The sequence below is a fragment of the Hippocampus comes genome, unplaced genomic scaffold, assembly GCF_001891065.2.
Source record: "Hippocampus comes isolate QL1 unplaced genomic scaffold, H_comes_QL1_v1.1 scaffold76, whole genome shotgun sequence".
Taxonomy (NCBI): Eukaryota; Metazoa; Chordata; class Actinopteri; order Syngnathiformes; family Syngnathidae; genus Hippocampus; species Hippocampus comes.
The window spans coordinates 2,372,559-2,391,997 of record NW_017805277.1 but is presented as its reverse complement, the minus strand read 5'-3'; the positions used below and the strand labels follow the sequence as shown (position 1 = coordinate 2,391,997).

General features: G+C 42.4%; 2 protein-coding genes across 6 annotated transcripts; one reads left to right on the top strand and one right to left on the bottom strand.

Moving 5' to 3' along the window:
* Positions 1-107: 107 nt before the first annotated feature.
* On the top strand, positions 108-7,952 carry LOC109516136 (netrin receptor UNC5B-b-like). Its single transcript, XM_019870378.1, has 9 exons — positions 108-472; positions 2,123-2,210; positions 2,400-2,574; positions 2,656-2,895; positions 3,095-3,244; positions 3,390-3,554; positions 3,657-3,835; positions 4,120-4,309; positions 7,590-7,952. Exons 1-8 carry the CDS (start codon positions 223-225, stop codon positions 4,283-4,285), a joined length of 1,413 nt encoding a protein of 470 aa, XP_019725937.1. The 5' UTR covers positions 108-222; the 3' UTR covers positions 4,286-4,309; positions 7,590-7,952.
* Positions 7,953-9,050: 1,098 nt separating this feature from the next.
* On the bottom strand, positions 9,051-17,609 carry slc29a3 (solute carrier family 29 member 3). 5 transcript variants are annotated; one of them, XR_002168304.1, is made up of 8 exons: positions 17,407-17,604; positions 16,012-16,134; positions 15,164-15,482; positions 14,011-14,093; positions 13,432-13,658; positions 12,107-12,269; positions 9,337-11,154; positions 9,051-9,264 (listed from the first exon to the last, which is right to left on the bottom strand). XR_002168304.1 is itself a non-coding variant. In XM_019870380.1 (7 exons), the coding sequence occupies exons 3-7, from the start codon at positions 15,446-15,448 to the stop codon at positions 10,536-10,538; spliced, it is 1,377 nt and encodes a 458-aa protein (XP_019725939.1). In that variant the 5' UTR covers positions 15,449-15,482; positions 16,000-16,134; positions 17,407-17,606; the 3' UTR covers positions 9,051-10,535. The 5 variants fall into 5 exon arrangements, 4 of the variants coding, with proteins under 4 accessions (XP_019725939.1, XP_019725938.1, XP_019725940.1 ...); XM_019870380.1 differs by having other exon boundaries at positions 9,051-11,154; positions 16,000-16,134; positions 17,407-17,606; XM_019870379.1 differs by having other exon boundaries at positions 9,051-11,154.
* Between the last annotated feature and the right edge of the window lie 1,830 nt (positions 17,610-19,439).

Sequence of the window (19,439 nt, the reverse complement as noted above, 5' to 3'; positions counted from 1 at the left end):
ATTTGTTACTGCTAGCTAGGTGTGTGTGTGTGTGTGTGTGTTTGTGTGTGTGTGTGTGTGTGTGTGTGTGTGTGTGTGGGTGTGTGTGTGTGTGTGTCCACAGATAACCTCCACCCTCTGCATCCGTCCGCTCCTCCCGACCTGACGGCCACAGCGGGAGCATTCCGTGGGCCGCTCTATTCCTTGCAGCAGGGTGTTAACGAAAGCCACCACAAAATCCCCATGACCACATCCCCATTGTTGGATCCCCTGCCCAGTCTCAAAATCAAGGTGTATAATTCCTCCACGCTATCGTCGCTGGAGATCCCCGCTGATATGTGCTCAGGAGACGGCGACATCCTCAGCCTGAAGTCGGTGGGCACCGGCGGGAGGGAGCGACAGTTCCATAGCCACACGCTGTCCAGGGAGCCCGGGTTGAGTACCAGCGCCACCTTGGGGCACCTGGGGGGGCGCCTCACCATCCCGAACACAGGTAGTCACCGCAAGCATTAAAATTGTTCAAAATGTACTCAACTCATCATGAAATTGGGAGACAGTCCGGAGACATTACAGGTTTAAATAAAGGAAAATAGTATGTAGAGAGCCAAAAATTTAGCGTCGCCCATCTGGTTCCCATTGGACCTCATTTGGGCAAATTCCCTTGTAGGAATTTAACAAGTGCTGGAAGGTGCTAAAGATGGCTGGTTCAAAGGAAAATGGCAGATTTGCTGTTGAATTTCAGGAAATGGTCCATGAGATTTTTGCATGCATCCTATGATGAGAGACGTGTCCATCAAATGTCATGTTTAGCAGTGAAATCAGGCACATTTTTCTAACTTCTCAGGGGGTGCTACAGATGTCATATTCACAACCCCTAAATACACATTCCAGCAAAACAAAAATTGGGAGTTTTCAGGAATCTCGAGACACTCAGAGATCAATTCGGTCCCTGGAAGAATGTCAATGAAGCACTGTAGGTTGGAGTGCTTCTGTGGCCTCAAAATGTGAAATGTGTGCAATGCTTAGATGAACTATAACGTCACTGGCTCACAGAGGATGATGAAAGATGACTGCACTCTACCATTTTAAATTCTGTAGTGGGGGTAAAATAGCAACAGAAAAAGAATCCATTTTAAAAACCACATAAATCATTCACCGGTATTTGTCCATTTTTTTTTTTTTTTTATTAGCATGCTACTTTTTGGTTTAAGAAAACTGATGTTGGACAGATCGGACTCAACCATTTGCATTCCGGAGCATGGGGAATGTTTCAATTGGAAATTGAACAGCGATGGAGACAGTCAACCACAGTTTTTTTGCGACAAGGTTGAATGGTCCGTTCCTCACCACATGTGACAATCCTCCACAAAATTCCTTCAAATTGATAATTTTTTTTTTTTTTTTTATTAGCATGCTACTTTTTGGTTTAAGAAAACTGATGTTGGACAGATCGGACTCAACCATTTGCATTCCGGAGCATGGGGAATGTTTCAATTGGAAATTGAACAGCGATGGAGACAGTCAACCACAGTTTTTTTGCGACAAGGTTGAATGGTCCGTTCCTCACCACATGTGACAATCCTCCACAAAATTCCTTCAAATTGATAATGTAGTTTTTGGCTCATATGGTTAAATTTAAAAAAAATAATATTTCCAAAGAATCCTTAAAAATAATAACATGAACAAACCGATGAATCTATATAGATCCAATTCAAGAATTGCATGAAAGAAACTTCATCACCACAAATATTACTCAACAATTCTCTACATTATTTTTTACAGCAGCGTCAAATTGCTTTAAGTCGTACGGCAACATTTGGTTGCCGTATTCAACGACGTGACTAATACTAAAATAAAATACAAGCAAATACGATGCAGTACAGCTACACCACTGCAAACATCATCCAGATATAGGCTACTGTAAATTTACCGTATTGTCAAATGAATACCTCTCTTGACAATGTCAATCAATACTGAGCATGAAGACATTTTTTATACATCTTTTTAAGCAGTATGCCATGAGATTGGGCAGTTCATTTTACGATTGTTTGTATCGTCAGTGTACCTGCATATGAATATATATATAAATGTATTTATGTGAACAAGTCTGTCCCGGATTACACAAAAGCCACCTTCTCTATAGGTGTGAGTTTGCTGGTCCCGCCTGGCACCATCCCCCAGGGGAAGTTCTATGAAATGTACCTCATTATCAGCAAATGGGACAAAACGACGTAAGTGCCCATGATCTCGTCTTCATTTCTTCAAGCCCACGTGGTGCGCTACAAAACCTCGCTTCAGTCAGAAATGTTTTTCCTCATGTTATGACTGTGTCATGTTTGAAAAAAGCACAGCTGTGCCCTTTGAAGTTGAATGTGATGTTTTGGCACCTCTTGATACGACCTGATGTGTGGTGTTCACAGTTTGCCATCTGAGGGCAGTCAGACTGTGCTGAGCCCCGCAGTGAGCTGCGGTCCGTCTGCTTTGCTGCTCAATCGCCCTGTTGTCCTCACCTTGCCACACTGTGCCCAGCTTGACACGCCAACACCTGATTGGACCCTCACACTGAAGACGCAGACACACCAGGGAGCATGGGAGGTGAGACTGCTTCGTGTATGAATGAGTCAAGTGTCTCTTTTGAGACTCAATTCACTCCTTTGTCCCCCCCCCCCACCCCAGGAGGTGCTGACGGTGGGAGAGGAAAGTTTGTCTTCTCCGTGCTATCTACAGTTGGAGGAGGAGTGTTGTCATGTTCTCATGGAGCAGCTTGGCACGTACGGCCTGGTGGGTCAGTCGTGCCCCCCGCAACCAGCTTGCAAGCGCCTACAGTTGGCTCTGTTCGCACCCCGAGCGCCCTGCCTCTCTCTGGACTACAGCCTTCGCATATACTGCATCCATGACACCCCTCATGCACTCAAGGTGGGAGATGGAGTCTCTTTTCTGTCTCACCTGTAATTTTCCATTTTCCAATTTCTTCCTTTCCTTCCTTTGTGCTTCATTTTGTTTGTTTTTCATCTCACGTTATGGTATCAGTGTCACTTAATGTATATCCATCCAGTGTTCAAATCCATACAAAATCGATGCTGGAAGTAAACCCCCAAATCTTGTCTGCATCCAGGAAGTGCTGGATCTGGAGCGGAGTCTCGGTGGGGTCTTACTGGAGGATCCCAAGCCGTTGCTGTTCAAAGACAGTTACCACAACCTGCGTCTTTCCATCCACGACATTCCTCACACTCACTGGAGAAGCAAACTGCTGGCCAAGTACCAGGTGAGTTCCCTTAGCCCTTCCATCTAAACACAATGCTGTGAATAGCGGAAAGACATTGTGACATTGACTGTGTTACAAAATACAAAACCTCATCAAAGCAAAAACGTCTCTTATTGAGATTCAGTTTTATTATTATTTCTACCAGGAGATCCCATTCTATCACATTTGGAGTGGCAGTCAGAGACCTCTGCATTGCACCTTCAGCCTGGAGAGAAGCAGCCTAGCCGTGTCACTCCTCTCTTGTAAAATCTGTGTGCGACAAGTGGAAGGGGAGGGACAAATCTTTCAGCTGCACACCGACATCCAGGAGGTAATGTCAGCCATCACTTACTCGCTGCGAGATCCTTCCCGTGAGATCCTCGCCGCGAGATTGTTCTCAACCCTTTTCTGCTTTTTGTTCTTCCCAACGCAGACTCTACCGCCTCACTCGCCGCTCCCCGCAGCAGGCTCCTGTCTGCCCTCTTCTCAAGTAGGACCGTATGCCTTCCGCCTGCCTTGCTCCATCCGCCAGAAGATCTGCGCCAGTTTGGACGCGCCGAGCGCCAGAGGGTGTGACTGGAGACTACTGGCACGCAGTTTAGGCTTTGACAGGTGAGCTTTATTCTGTCAAGATCAGCAATGGACTCAAGTAGTGTTTCCCAACATTTATTGAGCCAGGGCGCATATTTTACATTGGAAAACAAAAATCGCACAACACACCACTAAAAGTCAAAAGTTTCCCCAGCACGTTGCACCAGATACCGGGATTAATTTGCAATACCTTGGCCATACTGAAAAATCCACAGACAACGACTCTGAATTGAATTTTCGGTGATGGCGTTTCCACTGACTAGTTGTCTAATTGTACCATTCCCCCCCCCCACTGCCCCCCCCAGGTACTTGAACTACTTTGCAACAAAGCCCAGCCCCACAGGAGTTCTCCTGGACTTGTGGGAAGCTTGTCACCAAGGCGACGCAGACCTGGTCTCTCTGGCGACGGCGCTCGAGGAGATGGGCAAGAGTGAGGTGCTGGTTGTCATGACGACAGATGGTGATTGTTGATTGGTGAAGGAACAAGAACATACAGTAAATGCGACAAATCATAAACATGCCTATGAAAATGTCCACTGCGACACAGATGGTAAAGCATTTGAGTTCCTTTTCCATGTACTCTATTACCTCTTGGACACATCTTCATAAACTCATTTACATAACCACTGGGTTTGAATTCTCCAAAGCGGTGTGGGGATTTGAAATCGGTTTTAAGATGTTTTTTGTTTGAAAAAAAAAAAAAAGAAAGTAAAAGTGTCTGAAAATGACCACGTTAATGTACTGTATATAAATAGAGCTGCTTTCAGGGTAGAAAACAAAAAAAAGAATGTGTTCAGCCCCCTGAAGTATGAACAATAATACAAAAGCAGACGTGGGATTACCCATGTTTGAGTAGCAGCATGGAAGTGCATGATTGAACACCATCACACCTCGGGCCAGTCGCCTGATTGTTTTGTCACCGATGCAAATCTCCATTGTCGTGCGTGCGAGCACCGCGGGCTGCAGACGCACTCCGAAAAGAAAGCGGTCATTAATCGGCTCTCGCTTAAGACTGCCTCGCATTTCTCGCTTATTGGTTGCGGACGAATCAAACGAGGACGAAAAGGAAGCGTTCGGGTTTGAGCGTCTGGCTTTGGGCTCTTCTTATCTCGTCGAGTAGAACGAGTGACTGTTTCTATTGTACTAGCAAAATGCCTCAAAGCCTTGGCGTGCACACTATATCATTGCAACTGGCAGGGGGGTGCCTGTGCGTAATCTCTCCTCCCACTTTGCCGCACTACCATCCGCTGAGAATAAATTGCAAGAGTTTTCTGGTCATCCTTTAAAAGTTTCCTTTGGGGAACGCTCTTTAAGTTATCATCCATATTTGGGATCGTTTGTCTTTGCTGTTCTCTCTTCGCTTTTGTTTTGTCTGTGTACTATTTCTACTAGCAGGCCATGCAGTAGATTTAAGCACACAGCAGACCGCTCAGTCTTTGGGAACGACACCATTTTGTACTTTTAATGTGTTTTCATGCCACTGCGAGACAGAGGAGCCTTCAAAGTCGAACACGATCAGTTGCAAGCTGCAGATTGATCTGGTTCAGAGTCAGTGGCGCCATTAAAAAACTTTGCATTCTTAACTATCATACAAGCTTAGTGTTCCCCATACACCCAATGATTTTTTTTGAAGAGGAACCTAGCGTCTGTCATAAAGCTTACCGACTTTCGAGCCTCAGGCCAAAGCCCTGTCTAAAATAAAAGTGATGCTTTGCCGCCACCTCGTGGCAGTGATAGGCAGTGTTTGACTTTCTGACTTTTCAATAATCATGGCAGGCTTGAGTCCCTAGCCCCTGTGTATCACTGGATAAAACTGGATTTAAAAAAAAACTAAATAAAATAAACCATGTCCAAATACCCACTCTGAGAGAGATCAGGAAGGTGTTGACAAGAAGATGACACTGTCACTTGTGGCAAGATTTACTGGAGCCTTTTACGTCTGTCTGAGTTGCAACGCATCTTGTGTTTTGTGGTAGTTTTTGTTTATTTAGTTGCATAATACAACAAAATCTACATGACCATAATCAAAGAAAAATATTGTGCAGGTAGCATCAGAAAACCAGGTGGGGTTGAGGCAAGATAAATATACAGTACATGTCAATACAGAAATAAACGTACGGGGTGAGTATGCAAGAAACGTAAAGAAATTAAGAAAAATAAAAGGTGTTTCTCTCACAGCATGTGTCAGTATAAGAACGTGATAGTCAACATTTTTGGTGGGGGAGAATGCTGGGAATTATTTGTTCTCAATTTACCCACAATAGGTGAAAATATGCCAAACAGAGATAACATATTTAAAAACATTTTTAAATCCCCCCTGACCCACCCCCCCAACATGCTTTAAACAATTTTCAACTTATTAAAATGCAGAAACTATTCCTTAGTGCCTGTTCTCGTTCTCGCTCTGTCCAAAAAATTGGAGACTATCATACCATATCACTCTGAGGAAACCAAAATAAGACTCTTCCGCATGCAGTTTTTCAATTAGGATTATATAAATAAGTAATTGGCCCTTACTGTAAAACTGACACCTAAAGCAAAAGATTATTCAATTTCAAACTGTTCAACAAAACCATACAGAAGAATCCGCTGCTTGTTTAGACCATACGGAGCGGCATAAAACAATACTGATAGTCATATATTTTTTTCTCTGCTCTGTGGGTCCATGGACTCTAATGGAACCTACATAATTGGGGACCTTCTCTGCCTCTTTTTCTTCTTCATTTTGCTGCATCTCTTTGAATGTGCCGTTTGTTGGCAAACGTCTCTGGCAATTTTAATGCTATTCATTTGCCATTTTAACTTCAGCTGCATACCTTTTAGCTTAGCACCTGCTTGATAAATAAGCAAGGAGTAGTCTTTCGATGCTCACTGAGCTGACTTCAATTATTATTTTTTTTAAACTTGTTTTTCCCAAGGGGTTATTGGTTGAAATTGTATCGCTTTTAAGGGGTTCCACTTTGGAGGTTCCACTGTACGTCAGAAGAGGTGCCGTTGGAGTTAACAAATAAAGTTGTCAGAATAGATTAGCTATGCCTTGAAAAAAATAAGGCAGGCAAAGGTGTATTACTTTTACCTCAACACTAAGCTATGTTTAAGTCTCTTCTCATTCTATCCCCACTCTGTTTTCTAAACTGCCTGTTTTGTGGCCAGGACCCTCAAGCTATTTTTATCGTCAGTGTTAACTACCATCCATGTTTTCAGTCATCGCGAGGAGGGAAACACCGATGATGTCTGTTACACCTGGAATTGTAACAATGTTCGCAAAAAAAAAAAAAAAAAGTGTTTTTATCTTTTAAATTTCAAAACCAAAACACCGGAAGTATCCCTTCTGCAGTGAGTCATGTCACTGGTTGAATGATTTGGGGTGCGTGAGTCTGTATGCTGTTTTATTTGTGCACGGGACAACCCTTCACACCTCACCTTTATGTGTACATTTATTTGTGTGGACATTTCATTCGGTCTATCTAATGCTTGAATGCTAGTCTGTGTGTGTGTGTGTGTGTGTGGTGTGGGTGTGTGTGTGTGTGTGTGTGTGTTTGTGTGTGTGTGTGTGTGTGTGTGTGTGTGCAAGCGCGTGCGCGCGCGCATGCACGCACAGGTTAGGCGGGGTGTACATTTTTAAGTGCTATGCAAGAGCAAAAGAAAAGCATCTTGACTTCTCTTGCCTCCTAAAAGAATAAATCTATTTTTTCAAATAAAAGCATAACACAAGACAGGGTTTTTGATTTTGTATCAAACAAAAAGCGGCAAAACTTTTTTTTTTTGTCCTGAGGTGCAACTTTCTGGATTGGATAATTGGATCAAGGTCATGGACGCTATTAGTGGCTTTCTTGTTGCAGAGACTGGCTAATGAAGACCAGTATTTATTCTCTCAGATCTTTTTGGATTGTTCAATGTAGCTCTGTTACATGTTGCTGCAAATGGACTAAACTCCTCTTTGTTCCTGTTCAAAAGTACGTTCTTTAAAAAAAAAAGAATGAATAGAAAGATTTTTTTACAAAAACAAATGTTTTAAAAAACTGTATTTCCGTGACATTTTATCTCTGTAAAGTACCAATTGTAAATAAACATCTAGCCTTCTTACCTGTAACTAAATATAATTTTTATGCAATAAATTATATTTCTTAGCTTAAAAACAATCTGTGTGGTTTGTTATTGTTGTGAACACTGACATGACATCACAGGTAGAGAGAGAGAGAGAGAGAGAGAGAGAGAGAGACCTTTTCTTGTCTAAATAATTAATATTTCCAATGTAATTATTGATGAAGTAAAACAATGAAAATGAATTCTTTTATTGCATAAAATAACTATTTTGGATTCACGTTTTAACATTATGTTATTGTTGATACAGTAAACATAACTTGTAAATGACCTGAGCCATCTGTGCATTGTAAAAATCAAAAGTGATCACAAACCACAAACGGTCATTCACTTCTGCTTGATGGAGATATGTTAAGATTCATCACATGGCAAATGCATACAAAGTCACGAGTGGTTTTCATGGAAAGCACTGGAGGTTTTACAATGCCAAAGGTAGTGGCAGTGTGAAATGTTGTTAAACAATAAAATAAAATCCACCTTCCGCCCCTTGTCTTTACCAAACAGGCACCGCCACGTACGTCATGATGAAAGAGGCAGTACAGTTCACAGTACAGTACAACAAATAAATGCAGCAATATTCAGAAAAAAGTGTAGAAGTGCAGACACATCTATTTGTTGATTCACACTTTATACTGCGATTTCCACCGAAGCAGTTGCTTGTTGATGAGCGAATTAAGAATCAAATACACACTGACGAGGCGAATCGATTGTACCATGTGTCACTGTTGTACTACTGAGATAGTCTTTGGTAACTTGGGTGGCCTTCAGTTCCAGCCAGATGAAGGAGTTAACTAATATATTATAATGATCCATCATTTTACTGATAAAAGTATGTTTGTTAAAAATGCACAACGGTTGTCAGGAGTTACGTAGGTGTGTTTTGAAGTATTTGGAGGGGGGGGGGGAGGTATTTTGAGCGCTTCCCTGACAAGTGCTCTCAACGTTGCCCTTTGCTGCCCTCTTTTGGCAATTGCCGTAAGTGAACACCATTTTTCAATAACACCCAAAGATTTCAATAACAAAGCAAAGATTGAAAATTAACGCTTCAGTGTAAAAGTAATAAAAATAACAATACAAAGATAATTAACAATGTGAAAAATAAGATGAATGAGAATAATAAATACAAACAATAGAGATTTGACAGGTTTATCTCAATTAGAAAATTGTAAATGTTCATTTCACTAGTTCAACTAAAAAAATGAAACATTGGACCAATTCATTCAAGTTCTTGTTGATTGTTTCTTATGTACTATTCATTTTTTTAATCAGTTCCACTTTTTGGTTGCACTCACAAATGGTTTTCAAGATATTCTAATTTCTTGAGCTCCACCTGTACATATACGCATCTGCAAGTGTAGCGCAGTGGTAAAATGACTGAAAATCCTGCCAATGGCTCGCAACCAGTTCAGGGTGTACACCACCTCTCACCCGAAGACAACTTGGACCGGCTCCAGCACACCCATAAACCATGTGAGAATAAGGGCTGCAAAAAATGGAGGGCTGGATGACAGAAAACCAGAATTTGTCTCTTAAGGGCAAGGGTGGCTCCAGGATTTTTTTTTCTCCTGGGGCTAAAAGGACCCTATTGAGGGCTACAAAAATAATGTATACAGTACACATATTTTGGAAGATCAAATAAATGCTGGAGGGATTTAGCTGAGGCTACACAGATTTCGGACCGGGCTATACTCCACCAAGCCACCGTCGCACAATCCCTGAATAGGGGAAAGACCAAACAATAAAACAACAAAAAAAAAAGATCATTTGTTACAGTATGCGGCCATGTTGGACTCATACCATATTTTTCCTTAAAGTTAATTAAAGACACTTTTAACAACATGATTTTATGTGCGGTCACGTTGTATTCATTTCAACATGTAAACAGCCAGCCACAACATTATAACTGCAGCTAACAGCACGGTTTGACGTCCAAAATGAGAACGTGATCAAATACTGTACTGTTGTTTTTCAACTGAGACTTTAAGATACACATTCATTTTACCATGTTTTGTATTATTGTGGCTTTGGCTTGCGCTTGTGTACAACTGTGCAGTATTGCATCATAACGAGGGCCGTGTCTGCTAATTAGGTTACCTCCACTAGTTGCATCAAAGAGTGAAACATGCAAGGAGCAACTCTCAGCATGACATGGTACAGTCGTACACTAATGTAAATTCCAACCACAATACTAAAGATAGCTTCATTTCTTCAATGTCGTCCCTTTAAAAAAGATATAGCAAAAATGTCAGTGGTGGACAATAAATTATTTGTGTGTTGGCATTCACAGATTTTTTTTTTTTTTGTTGTTGTTCAGCTATCCTGAGATATTTGCTGATCTATTTACTGTTTTTGTTCTCACGCCAAAGCAATATAAATTGCGTTGCCACCATCTTCTGGCATTTTGGTGCCACTGAACGGAAGCTAAAAGCTCTTCACTTGGTGCTTTGCTGCTATCTTTTGACATCTATAGGTAACTGTAACTCTTTCTTGGGCTGGTATCAATTACTCATGCATTTTCATTATTTATGGCAGGGCCTGGTCCTACGATGTTCACTTTTGTGAGCGAGTGTATATTGCAATGCTCCTTCAGAGCTTTAACGATGCATAATGTACATAATCAGATAATATGCACAAGAACGAGGGAAAGAGCAGATCCGGTGGTGAGTCCCAAAGCAAGGAAGAAGGACATGACCACTCCGGTGGCCTCTGCCAGCTCCCGGGGCACAACCTTGGGCCCGTAGATCATCGGCAGAGTCCCCAGGTAGCCGTTGGAGAAGCCTAACAGGGAGTTGAAGACAATGGGATACACATCGTGAGTGAAGAGCACAACGTGGAGGTGGTCCCTGGGCTGGTAGTTGCAGAAGATGATGAGAGGTACCAAGACGGAACGGCACACAACCAGCACGGGAAGAAGTCGGCTGGTGGGGCCCGGTACCTGCAGCCAGGCGGTGGACTGCCTGCCGCAGAAGTCTGCAACGTTATACAGGAGGAAGCCGGCAAGGGGAACAAAGTAGGTGTTGGTCCAGGGGCTGCCGCTGTCTTTGTCGACGGACTGGATGCCGGACAACACCGCAGGGAACACCATGATGGTCACACAGAACACGTAAAAGACACTCATCCCCAGAACCCACGTCTTCTGGAGAATGGGCTTCAATGGAGGTGTTTGGGAGGGTGCTGCTTCTCCTCCCGTGCTGCTCTCTCCTGGAATGGTGATCGAGGCAGCCATCATGTAGTATCTATCATGAAGGAAAAAAACATCTTGCATAACGATAAATATTTCATTGATCATCACAGACTAATTTTTTTATTCATGTTTCTTGTAGGCGGCACGGCGGTCGACTGGTTAGCACATCCGCCAAACAATGCAGAGGTGCAGGGGTGCCCCCCCACCCACACCTTGTGTGGCTTTTTTCTGGGTACTCCGGTTTCCTCCCGCATTCCATAAACATGCATGGCAGGTTAACGGACCATTCTCCCTTGTCCCTAGGTGTGAGTATGAGCACGAATGGTTGTTTGTCTTGGTGTGCCCTGCGATCAGCTGGCAACCGGTTCAGGGTTTCCCCCACCTACTGCCCGAAAACAGCTGGGATAGGCTCCCGCAACCCTTTTGAGGACGAGCAGATTAGTAAATGGATGGATGGATGTTCCTTGGAGTTAACTCAAGTGTGTTGCATACTATATTTATGTTTCTAAATTTTTGTTTATATTTGTATTTTTTATTTTTTTGCAAATCAAGCGTAAATATAGGTAACAGTGATTTCCTATGCGGATGGCTGAGTCGGTATGATTTGGAAAAGGGGACGTTTCTTTCTTCAAGCAGTCATCGGAAGGTTCTGAGACAAAATGAATAACTATTAAAACTGTTCAGAAGTCAATCCGCCTTGACCAAAGCCTTTAGCATCAGCCAAACAAAAACAAGCCCAAAGCTACCGCTGGTGAGGTGGCTTTTCACAAAACATTTCCGTGATAAAATTGAGATTTCAGCCCCTTTAAAGTGATTAGTACATCACCATCTTGAGCTGCTGTAGCGTGTGAATTCTCTCTTCTGTCTGACTAATGAAGGATGAAGTTATCTTCAGCCCACTCAAGAAGGGCTCTTTATTCATATCCACGTTTCCTCTTCATAAAATAGGTGTTCATTTAATTAAGGAAATGACAGATAAAGCTCGTGTATGAATCTTTGTGCACCTTGAGAAGGCCAGCTTGGGGAGGAAGAGGTATGCAAAGATGCATAGCAGGATGAAGATGTCTGCGGTCAGGAAATACGCCAGGGCGCTTTCGGTCACGTCCTTTGCCAGTGCAATGTCTGCTATTGATGCAACAGCACTTAGTGTTCCTCCCATAGCCTGACCTATGTGACAAAATGGATTACATGGTCAGTCACTGAAACCACTTTGCAAATTAAACAGACAAAGACTTAAGACAGTAAGAACAGGATACAGTATGCAGACACAAGGACATTAACTTACTGACTCAAAATGACCTTAAAATTTGCTTTTGAGGACTTGTAAACGACCAGCACGATGGTAAGTGGTTGGTGGTGGAAAGAAGTTCTGAGTTATGGGGTTTGAATCCTCCTGCCTTTCTGGATGGAGTTTGCATATTTTCCCCATGCTTGTGTAGGTTATCTCTGGGCACTCTGGCTTCCTCCCGCATTCCAAAAAAACGTGCATGTTGAATTCATTTAAGACACCAAATTGTCTTCGCTCATTTAGGTTGCTATTGCTTGATAATTCTGGGCAAAGTGGCAATCAAATAAAAATCAAACAATGTATCTACCCATCTTGCATAACACTGTGTTTAATATTTGAGACAGCACACTCGAAAACTGTTCAGGGAGAGGCCAGCAATAATTGCCACAATGCACTGAAATAAAAAAAAACCCAGACGCAAAAAAATACACAGTTGAAAGTACTTTTATCAGAGGAGAACTGCTCTTACTCATTACTCAAGAAGACCAGTGGTTCTCAACTGCTGTCACGCACACATTTGTGACCCAGGACAAGCTCGCCACTAACGACCACATGAGCAAGCCGTGGGCCTGTTCCAAAAACTAGTTCAACAGTGATGGGACATTGTGATTTCTTAGGAAGGTTATCAAAGTGACCATTAGAAAATGTAACCACTGGCTGAGATTCAGAGAAATAAATTGCTGCATTTTGGTATTTATCGGATTCCTCTCAAATTGGGTCATTGTTGATAATCATTGTGAAGAAAAAGTCATGATGTCTTTACATCAATTAATGTAGTGATGGGTAACTTGAGCAAATTATTAATTGAAAAGTGTGCATCAAATGGTAGTAATCGGTACCCACAAAGAAGCTCTCAGTTTAAAAAAAAAAGTGAAATGATATCGCACAAAATGAACTGTGCAGCAATATTGCCCATTTGAAGGACACAATCCTGGGCACACCGGCTTAGTGGATCAGCTTCCACATCTGCGCATGAGCAATCATCTTTGCGCCTCTTTTTCCATGCATAAAACATGTGTAAATCAGGTCCCAAGTCTGTACCTGATATGAGAGCTTGAGAGATCCTCATCGGGAAGTGCCCACTGATGCCAAACACACTGCCACAGAAGACGTTAGAGGCACCGCTGACGACAGCCACGCTGGCCAGTGTGCCCGCAAAGAATTCCTCCCTGCAGCCGGACACATCCACCTTGACCAGTATGGTGGTCCCGACAAACACCAGCAGTATGACAAAGAGAGACGACAGGATGCGCACATTTGGAGACAGCCTGGAGAGCACAAGGGAGCACAACACTATGAGTTGCCAGCACCACAAATGTACAGGACAGAACATTTCAGCAGATGTTTGACAGCACCCCTTCAGATGGCTGGGCCTTCTCTAAACTATTATTTCATCTTCATGACAGATCACTTATCTGATTTCACCCTTTCGGGGACAGCCGTTACTACAGTGGACAGCTTACCATGTTATCAGGTTACAGGGTGCATGAAAGGGTTAATACATACAGTGTGAGCTGCTTGAGTGAGTCCCTAGAAGTGCAGTTATGACTGATATATGCTTATGCCTTTTTCAAAGGAATTTTTGTTGTTAGTTCATGTAATGATGTAGATGCAAGTGACCTGTTCACGAGAAAGTAGTTAAGAATCAAGCACAGCACTGAAGGCACCGTAGAAGCAAATGTCAGGTAACTTTCGAAGTAGTCCTGTGAACGAGAGGAGAATAACAACACATTAGTTCAAGGAGTTGTTGACAGTATGCGCACAGAAATAAAGGTGGCACATGGGGAAATTTACCCCGCAAAATATTATTGCTGATGGACAGGGGAGAAATCATCCAGCTTGTTAAGAGCCTGCTATTTTATGTCGGACATGGCCACATATGACGCCATGCTAATTTTCTCAGGAAATGTTTCATAGCTGCGAAAATGTCACAGACATTCACTACACTGGTCACACAAAATTCAAAAGTGAATCTCATACGATGTTCATCACAGAGATGATGCATTTGGTTCAAGTTTGAGCATGCCAAATTTATCCACCCATGCCCATTTGGACCTTGGTGCAATCACCGGGGCAGTCATGTTAGAACATGTTGTGGTATGAATGGAAAGTGAAAAGAGAGGCAGAGGTGAGTAGTCTTCAATAAGCTTTTGTTTACTTCGCCTCTAAAAGCGGCCATTTTCTACGTGGCCGCAAAATGCGAGGACAAAGTCGATTCATCAATTTTGCACCTTCAGGGGTAAAATTAGGGCTGTACCAAAAGAGGGACGACGCCTGTGTATATAAAACGCAATCCTGCAATGCTGGGACAGGGGTGATGTGATGAAAGTATTTTAGATTTCACACCTGAAGGTGAAGTCAACACACATGATGTCCAATTAGCTGATTGGGCAATGCGTGTGAAATCGCGGAATTGTCGCAATGTTTCACTTTGCTCTGTTCTGTGTAAATAGTGGATGCTTTCAGGGTTTTCTGTTGCTGCTCCGATTTGGAAAGTTTGTATGAGCTGCGTGTAAAAGAGGAAACTTAATGAATTGAATAACCAATTATTTAGTCCAATCAGCATTTATTTTATCGAGATTTATTTATTTTATCGAGGTGCTTCTAATGTTGTTAATGTGTTGCCTGCCACCCATCCACTAGGTCACATGCATCCTTGTGACACAAACACACACACACACACGCACACACACACACACACACACGCACACACACACACACACACACACACACACACACACACACACACACAGCCCTCATATGTCATACTCACGCTGAGGCCAGACCGCTGCTCCTCTGTGCTGTTGCTCATTTTGTAAAGCCAGTAGCTTTTGGCCGTGACGAAAAAGTTCCAAGGCAGCAGAGAGCCGATGCCCATGAGAAAGAAGATGATGTAGACCAAAGAGTAGCGGTCATCGGGGGTGTAGCGTACGGCCAGGGACGCTGATGAAGGAGACTGATCCTCACTCTCCTCATCCTCTGATGAAAGAGAGTTGTCAAGGGCAACGGGGATGTAGGAGGAATTGAGGCTGGGGTGCGCAGGTGCTCTTCCGTCCATTTGCAAGTTGCAGTGTACAGTGTTAGATAGAAATCTGAAAATTCAATGAAAGGCGTGTTGAAGACGAAAAGATCTTTATAAGTGAGCAACCTTACATGAAATAATTCTTTCCCTGAAACAGTATGGACTTTATATTGCCCGTTTTAAAGCATTGCTACTGACAAGGATAATTATAGTTTAATTCAAAGTTGTATTACATCAAATTTTTTTCACTAATTTCAAACATTTTTGTTTAACAGCATAACAAAAGATTAAATAACAGTGCGCTACTGGAAATTGAATAATTTAGTCACCTTGAAATGTAAACAAAACCATTTTGAAGTTGTGATCCCACATACAGCATCATTGCAAATTGCAGGATAAAAAAAAAAAAAAAAAAAGACATGATGGTTTGATGCTTTTGTCGCGTGGCTGCCGGCAAGTTATAGCGGCTAAACTGCGAACGGTTACATGGGCAGGCTGTGCAAACTCTACACGCATTTTCCATGCTTTCCACTTCATCACCTCGGTGCTACAACTTCAAATGATTCAACAGGTTTTTGTTGCATTACCTTGTTTTTTACCTTGCACAACGGTTTCCTCCACGTCTCTCTGGAGATGCCGCAGGAACTTCTGTGTCAAAACAGCTTCATCTTCAGAAATTTACGCCAGGTCATGCTGCCCGTCAGCTGCTCGATTAGCTGCACCTTCAAAAATTGATACTATTACTTTCTGTTTACTGCTTTGTTCATTTATTCCTGGATTCTGTTTCTTTCAACTTCCAAACCAAAGTGAGAAGGAAAAGCTAGCCTCTTCATTGGTTGCAGTCACGCACATTTCCGCCGCGCCTAATGGAGTAAATATGCTCGCAGCTGGAAACATAATATCACAAATCTCCCTATTTATATAGCCCTTCAGAATGTCATCGACAGGGTGAGTTGTTGTGTTTGTTTTCAATTATATTTTTGATATTATTTACATATTTAAGGGAAGCTTGGTGGTCCAGTAGTTAGCGCGTCGACCTCACAGTGCAGAGGTCGTGGGTTCGATCCCGGCTCCGGCCTTCCTGTGTGGAGTTTCCATGTTCTCCCCGGCCCTGCGCGGGTTTTCTCTGGGTAATACGATTTCCTCCCACATTCCAAAACATGCATGGCAAGCTGATTGAACACTCTAAATTGTCCCTAAGTGTGAGTGTGCGCGCGCATGGTTGTTCATCTCTGTGTGTCCTGCGATCGGCTGGCAAGCAGTTCAGGCGGTCCTCCGCCTACTGCCAGCACCCCACCCCCACCCTTCTGAGGATAAAGCGGATCGGAAAATGGATGGATGTATGGATATTTGTATTTATGTTTACTAATTACTGCGAGAAATCATTAAAATGATTCGTGTCATCACATAAAATAATATTAACCACACCATATTAATAAAAGTAATCTGAGCAAATTTATTTCAGCGTGTTTCAAACTGCAAGCCCTCGCACTAACCAGTAAGTAGCTCACAGTTTCAAACAAGTTTGTTACCTCTGATGTAATACAGTGTATGGCGAACAGTACTAATCGGAGTACACACCTGCAAGGTCGCTGTAAAAGCTACAGAACACATGCTTTTCACCAATACTCAATGGAAAGTGGAAAGTCAGCACAGATGAAACCATTTGTCGTATACTGCATATGGAAAACAATGAGGAACCAATTTGTTCACATGACACTAGCCTGGAAAATGCAGTGACACGCTTAACTCGAGACTGCAGACTCGGCACATTCAAGTTAGGAAGTAACATAACCGCGTACACGTTTCAGGCAAAAATTTGCCATGCCCTTTTAATCATGATGACAGAATGTTACTACCAGTTAAGGTTGTCAAAATTAATCAGCCATTCAACTGCTTGTTTGAGGCAATCCACAAAAAGTTCTGTATGCATGAATTGGCAATTAGTATCATAACATGACTGTCATGGTGATTATACAAATATGACAACATACCTCACTGTTGCTAGGTCACAACCTGTTTCTCAGGTATTCTCCTGTTACAGTGAAACCGCAACACATCTTGCTCCTCGCGTCTTCTCTAGTGTAGAGTGCGGATAAACAACATGACACGAACACTCACTCATCCATTGACTAGGAACAACTTCAGTATTTCCGCCTTTTCCGGTACAAATTTTTCAGACTAATGGATTTTCCAAAAGTACAAGTTATGCTATACTTTCTAAAACGAGAGACTTGTGCACTCACTAACATTAACAAGCTTATATAACGTTAAAATAATTCCTTTTGAGGCGTGGAACGTAAAACGCAATGTATTATTTTCGAAAAATTAATACTGTAATTCTGAAAATATACCGGATGGCACGTTTGAGAATGAGATCCGATATTGATGTTCCAAAATAAAGTTACTCTTAAAACTGCTGAAAAATGAGTCAGCGACAAAATTATGAACCATAATTTATATCCGTCTTACCTCTCTGTACCTGGTAATGATTTCATTGCCACGGTCGAGGCTCCATACATGACCTGTTTTGAGGCTATCACGCGTTATCACGCGACACTGAAGGCACGCTCATTTATCGCTGTATTTATTTACAGTTAGTAATGCATACATTCATACATACATACATACATACATACATACATACATACATACATACAAATATACAAGGTAATTATGACTTTTCTGGTGCATTTCTTTACGTTATTGACGCATTTCAGTTCACACACAAATACGGATTACTGAATGGACATATATGTATTTTACACGTATACAGGTACGGCGCCAGTATTTTTTTTTCTTTCTTTGGGCTCAGGAAGTTGCTTAACCGATATGTGGGGGGGTCTTACAAAAAAAAACGATTTTCATGAGGTTCTCTCGTTTTTTGCTTTTTTAAAATAAAAATATAATATACACTAGTGATGTGCGGCAGAGATATGTATTCAATATAAGGTATGAATTTGCCTGAAATTAGAGATTAGGACGCTACTGTCTTCTTCCGTGCACATTGTTAAATGTGACAGAAATCGTCCGCATCACTTCGCTGTTTTCCCCTGTTCTTATAAGGGAATGCTTGTTGCACACTATTTTGAAGCCTCCGCACTTCAGAGCTGCTGCCGGTGCTCGTTTTTCCAATCACCTTCTTCTTTTTTACCCCCATGGAAGACCGGGAGATTTTTGAGGAGAACGTTGTTTGTTTGTGTATTTATTTATTGAAATTCAATCTGGCAACAGACATACAGTATATGAAATTACTAACAATGTCACTTACGGTCAGGACGCCATCTTACGTTGCCAACCATTTTGCTCGCTTGAAGACATTGATTTCTCGACGGCGTTTTCACGTTGTTTTCTGACTCTACGGCGAATTGCCACCGTGTATGACATAGTTGTACCAAAAGTCTGGGAGAAGTGCTGCATGCAAATTTGATCGCTAAGAAAACAATTTGTAATTTTGCTTTGTTCATTTATTCCTGGATTCTGTTTCTTTCAACTTCCAAACCAAAGTGAGAAGGAAAAGCTAGCCTCTTCATTGGTTGCAGTCACGCACATTTCCGCCGCGCCTAATGGAGTAAATATGCTCGCAGCTGGAAACATAATATCACAAATCTCCCTATTTATATAGCCCTTCAGAATGTCATCGACAGGGTGAGTTGTTGTGTTTGTTTTCAATTATATTTTTGATATTATTTACATATTTAAGGGAAGCTTGGTGGTCCAGTAGTTAGCGCGTCGACCTCACAGTGCAGAGGTCGTGGGTTCGATCCCGGCTCCGGCCTTCCTGTGTGGAGTTTCCATGTTCTCCCCGGCCCTGCGCGGGTTTTCTCTGGGTAATACGATTTCCTCCCACATTCCAAAACATGCATGGCAAGCTGATTGAACACTCTAAATTGTCCCTAAGTGTGAGTGTGCGCGCGCATGGTTGTTCATCTCTGTGTGTCCTGCGATCGGCTGGCAAGCAGTTCAGGGTGTCCTCCGCCTACTGCCAGCACCCCACCCCCACCCTTCTGAGGATAAAGCGGATCGG

What these genes read in the sequence shown, in the direction of transcription:
- LOC109516136 (XM_019870378.1), top strand. Translation starts at nt 223, where the DNA reads ATGACCACATCCCCATTGTTGGATCCCCTGCCCAGTCTCAAAATCAAG. An exon ending in TGCACACCGACATCCAGGAG is followed by an intron (nt 3,555 to 3,656) that starts GTAATGTCAGCC and finishes TTCCCAACGCAG; the next exon opens with ACTCTACCGCCTCACTCGCC. An exon ending in CGCAGTTTAGGCTTTGACAG is followed by an intron (nt 3,836 to 4,119) that starts GTGAGCTTTATT and finishes TGCCCCCCCCAG; the next exon opens with GTACTTGAACTACTTTGCAA.
- slc29a3 (XM_019870382.1), bottom strand. Translation starts at nt 15,448, where the DNA reads ATGGACGGAAGAGCACCTGCGCACCCCAGCCTCAATTCCTCCTACATC. An exon ending in AACTACTTTCTCGTGAACAG is followed by an intron (nt 13,659 to 14,010) that starts GTCACTTGCATC and finishes TGTGCTCTCCAG; the next exon opens with GCTGTCTCCAAATGTGCGCA. An exon ending in CTCTCAAGCTCTCATATCAG is followed by an intron (nt 12,270 to 13,431) that starts GTACAGACTTGG and finishes TTTGTCACATAG; the next exon opens with GTCAGGCTATGGGAGGAACA.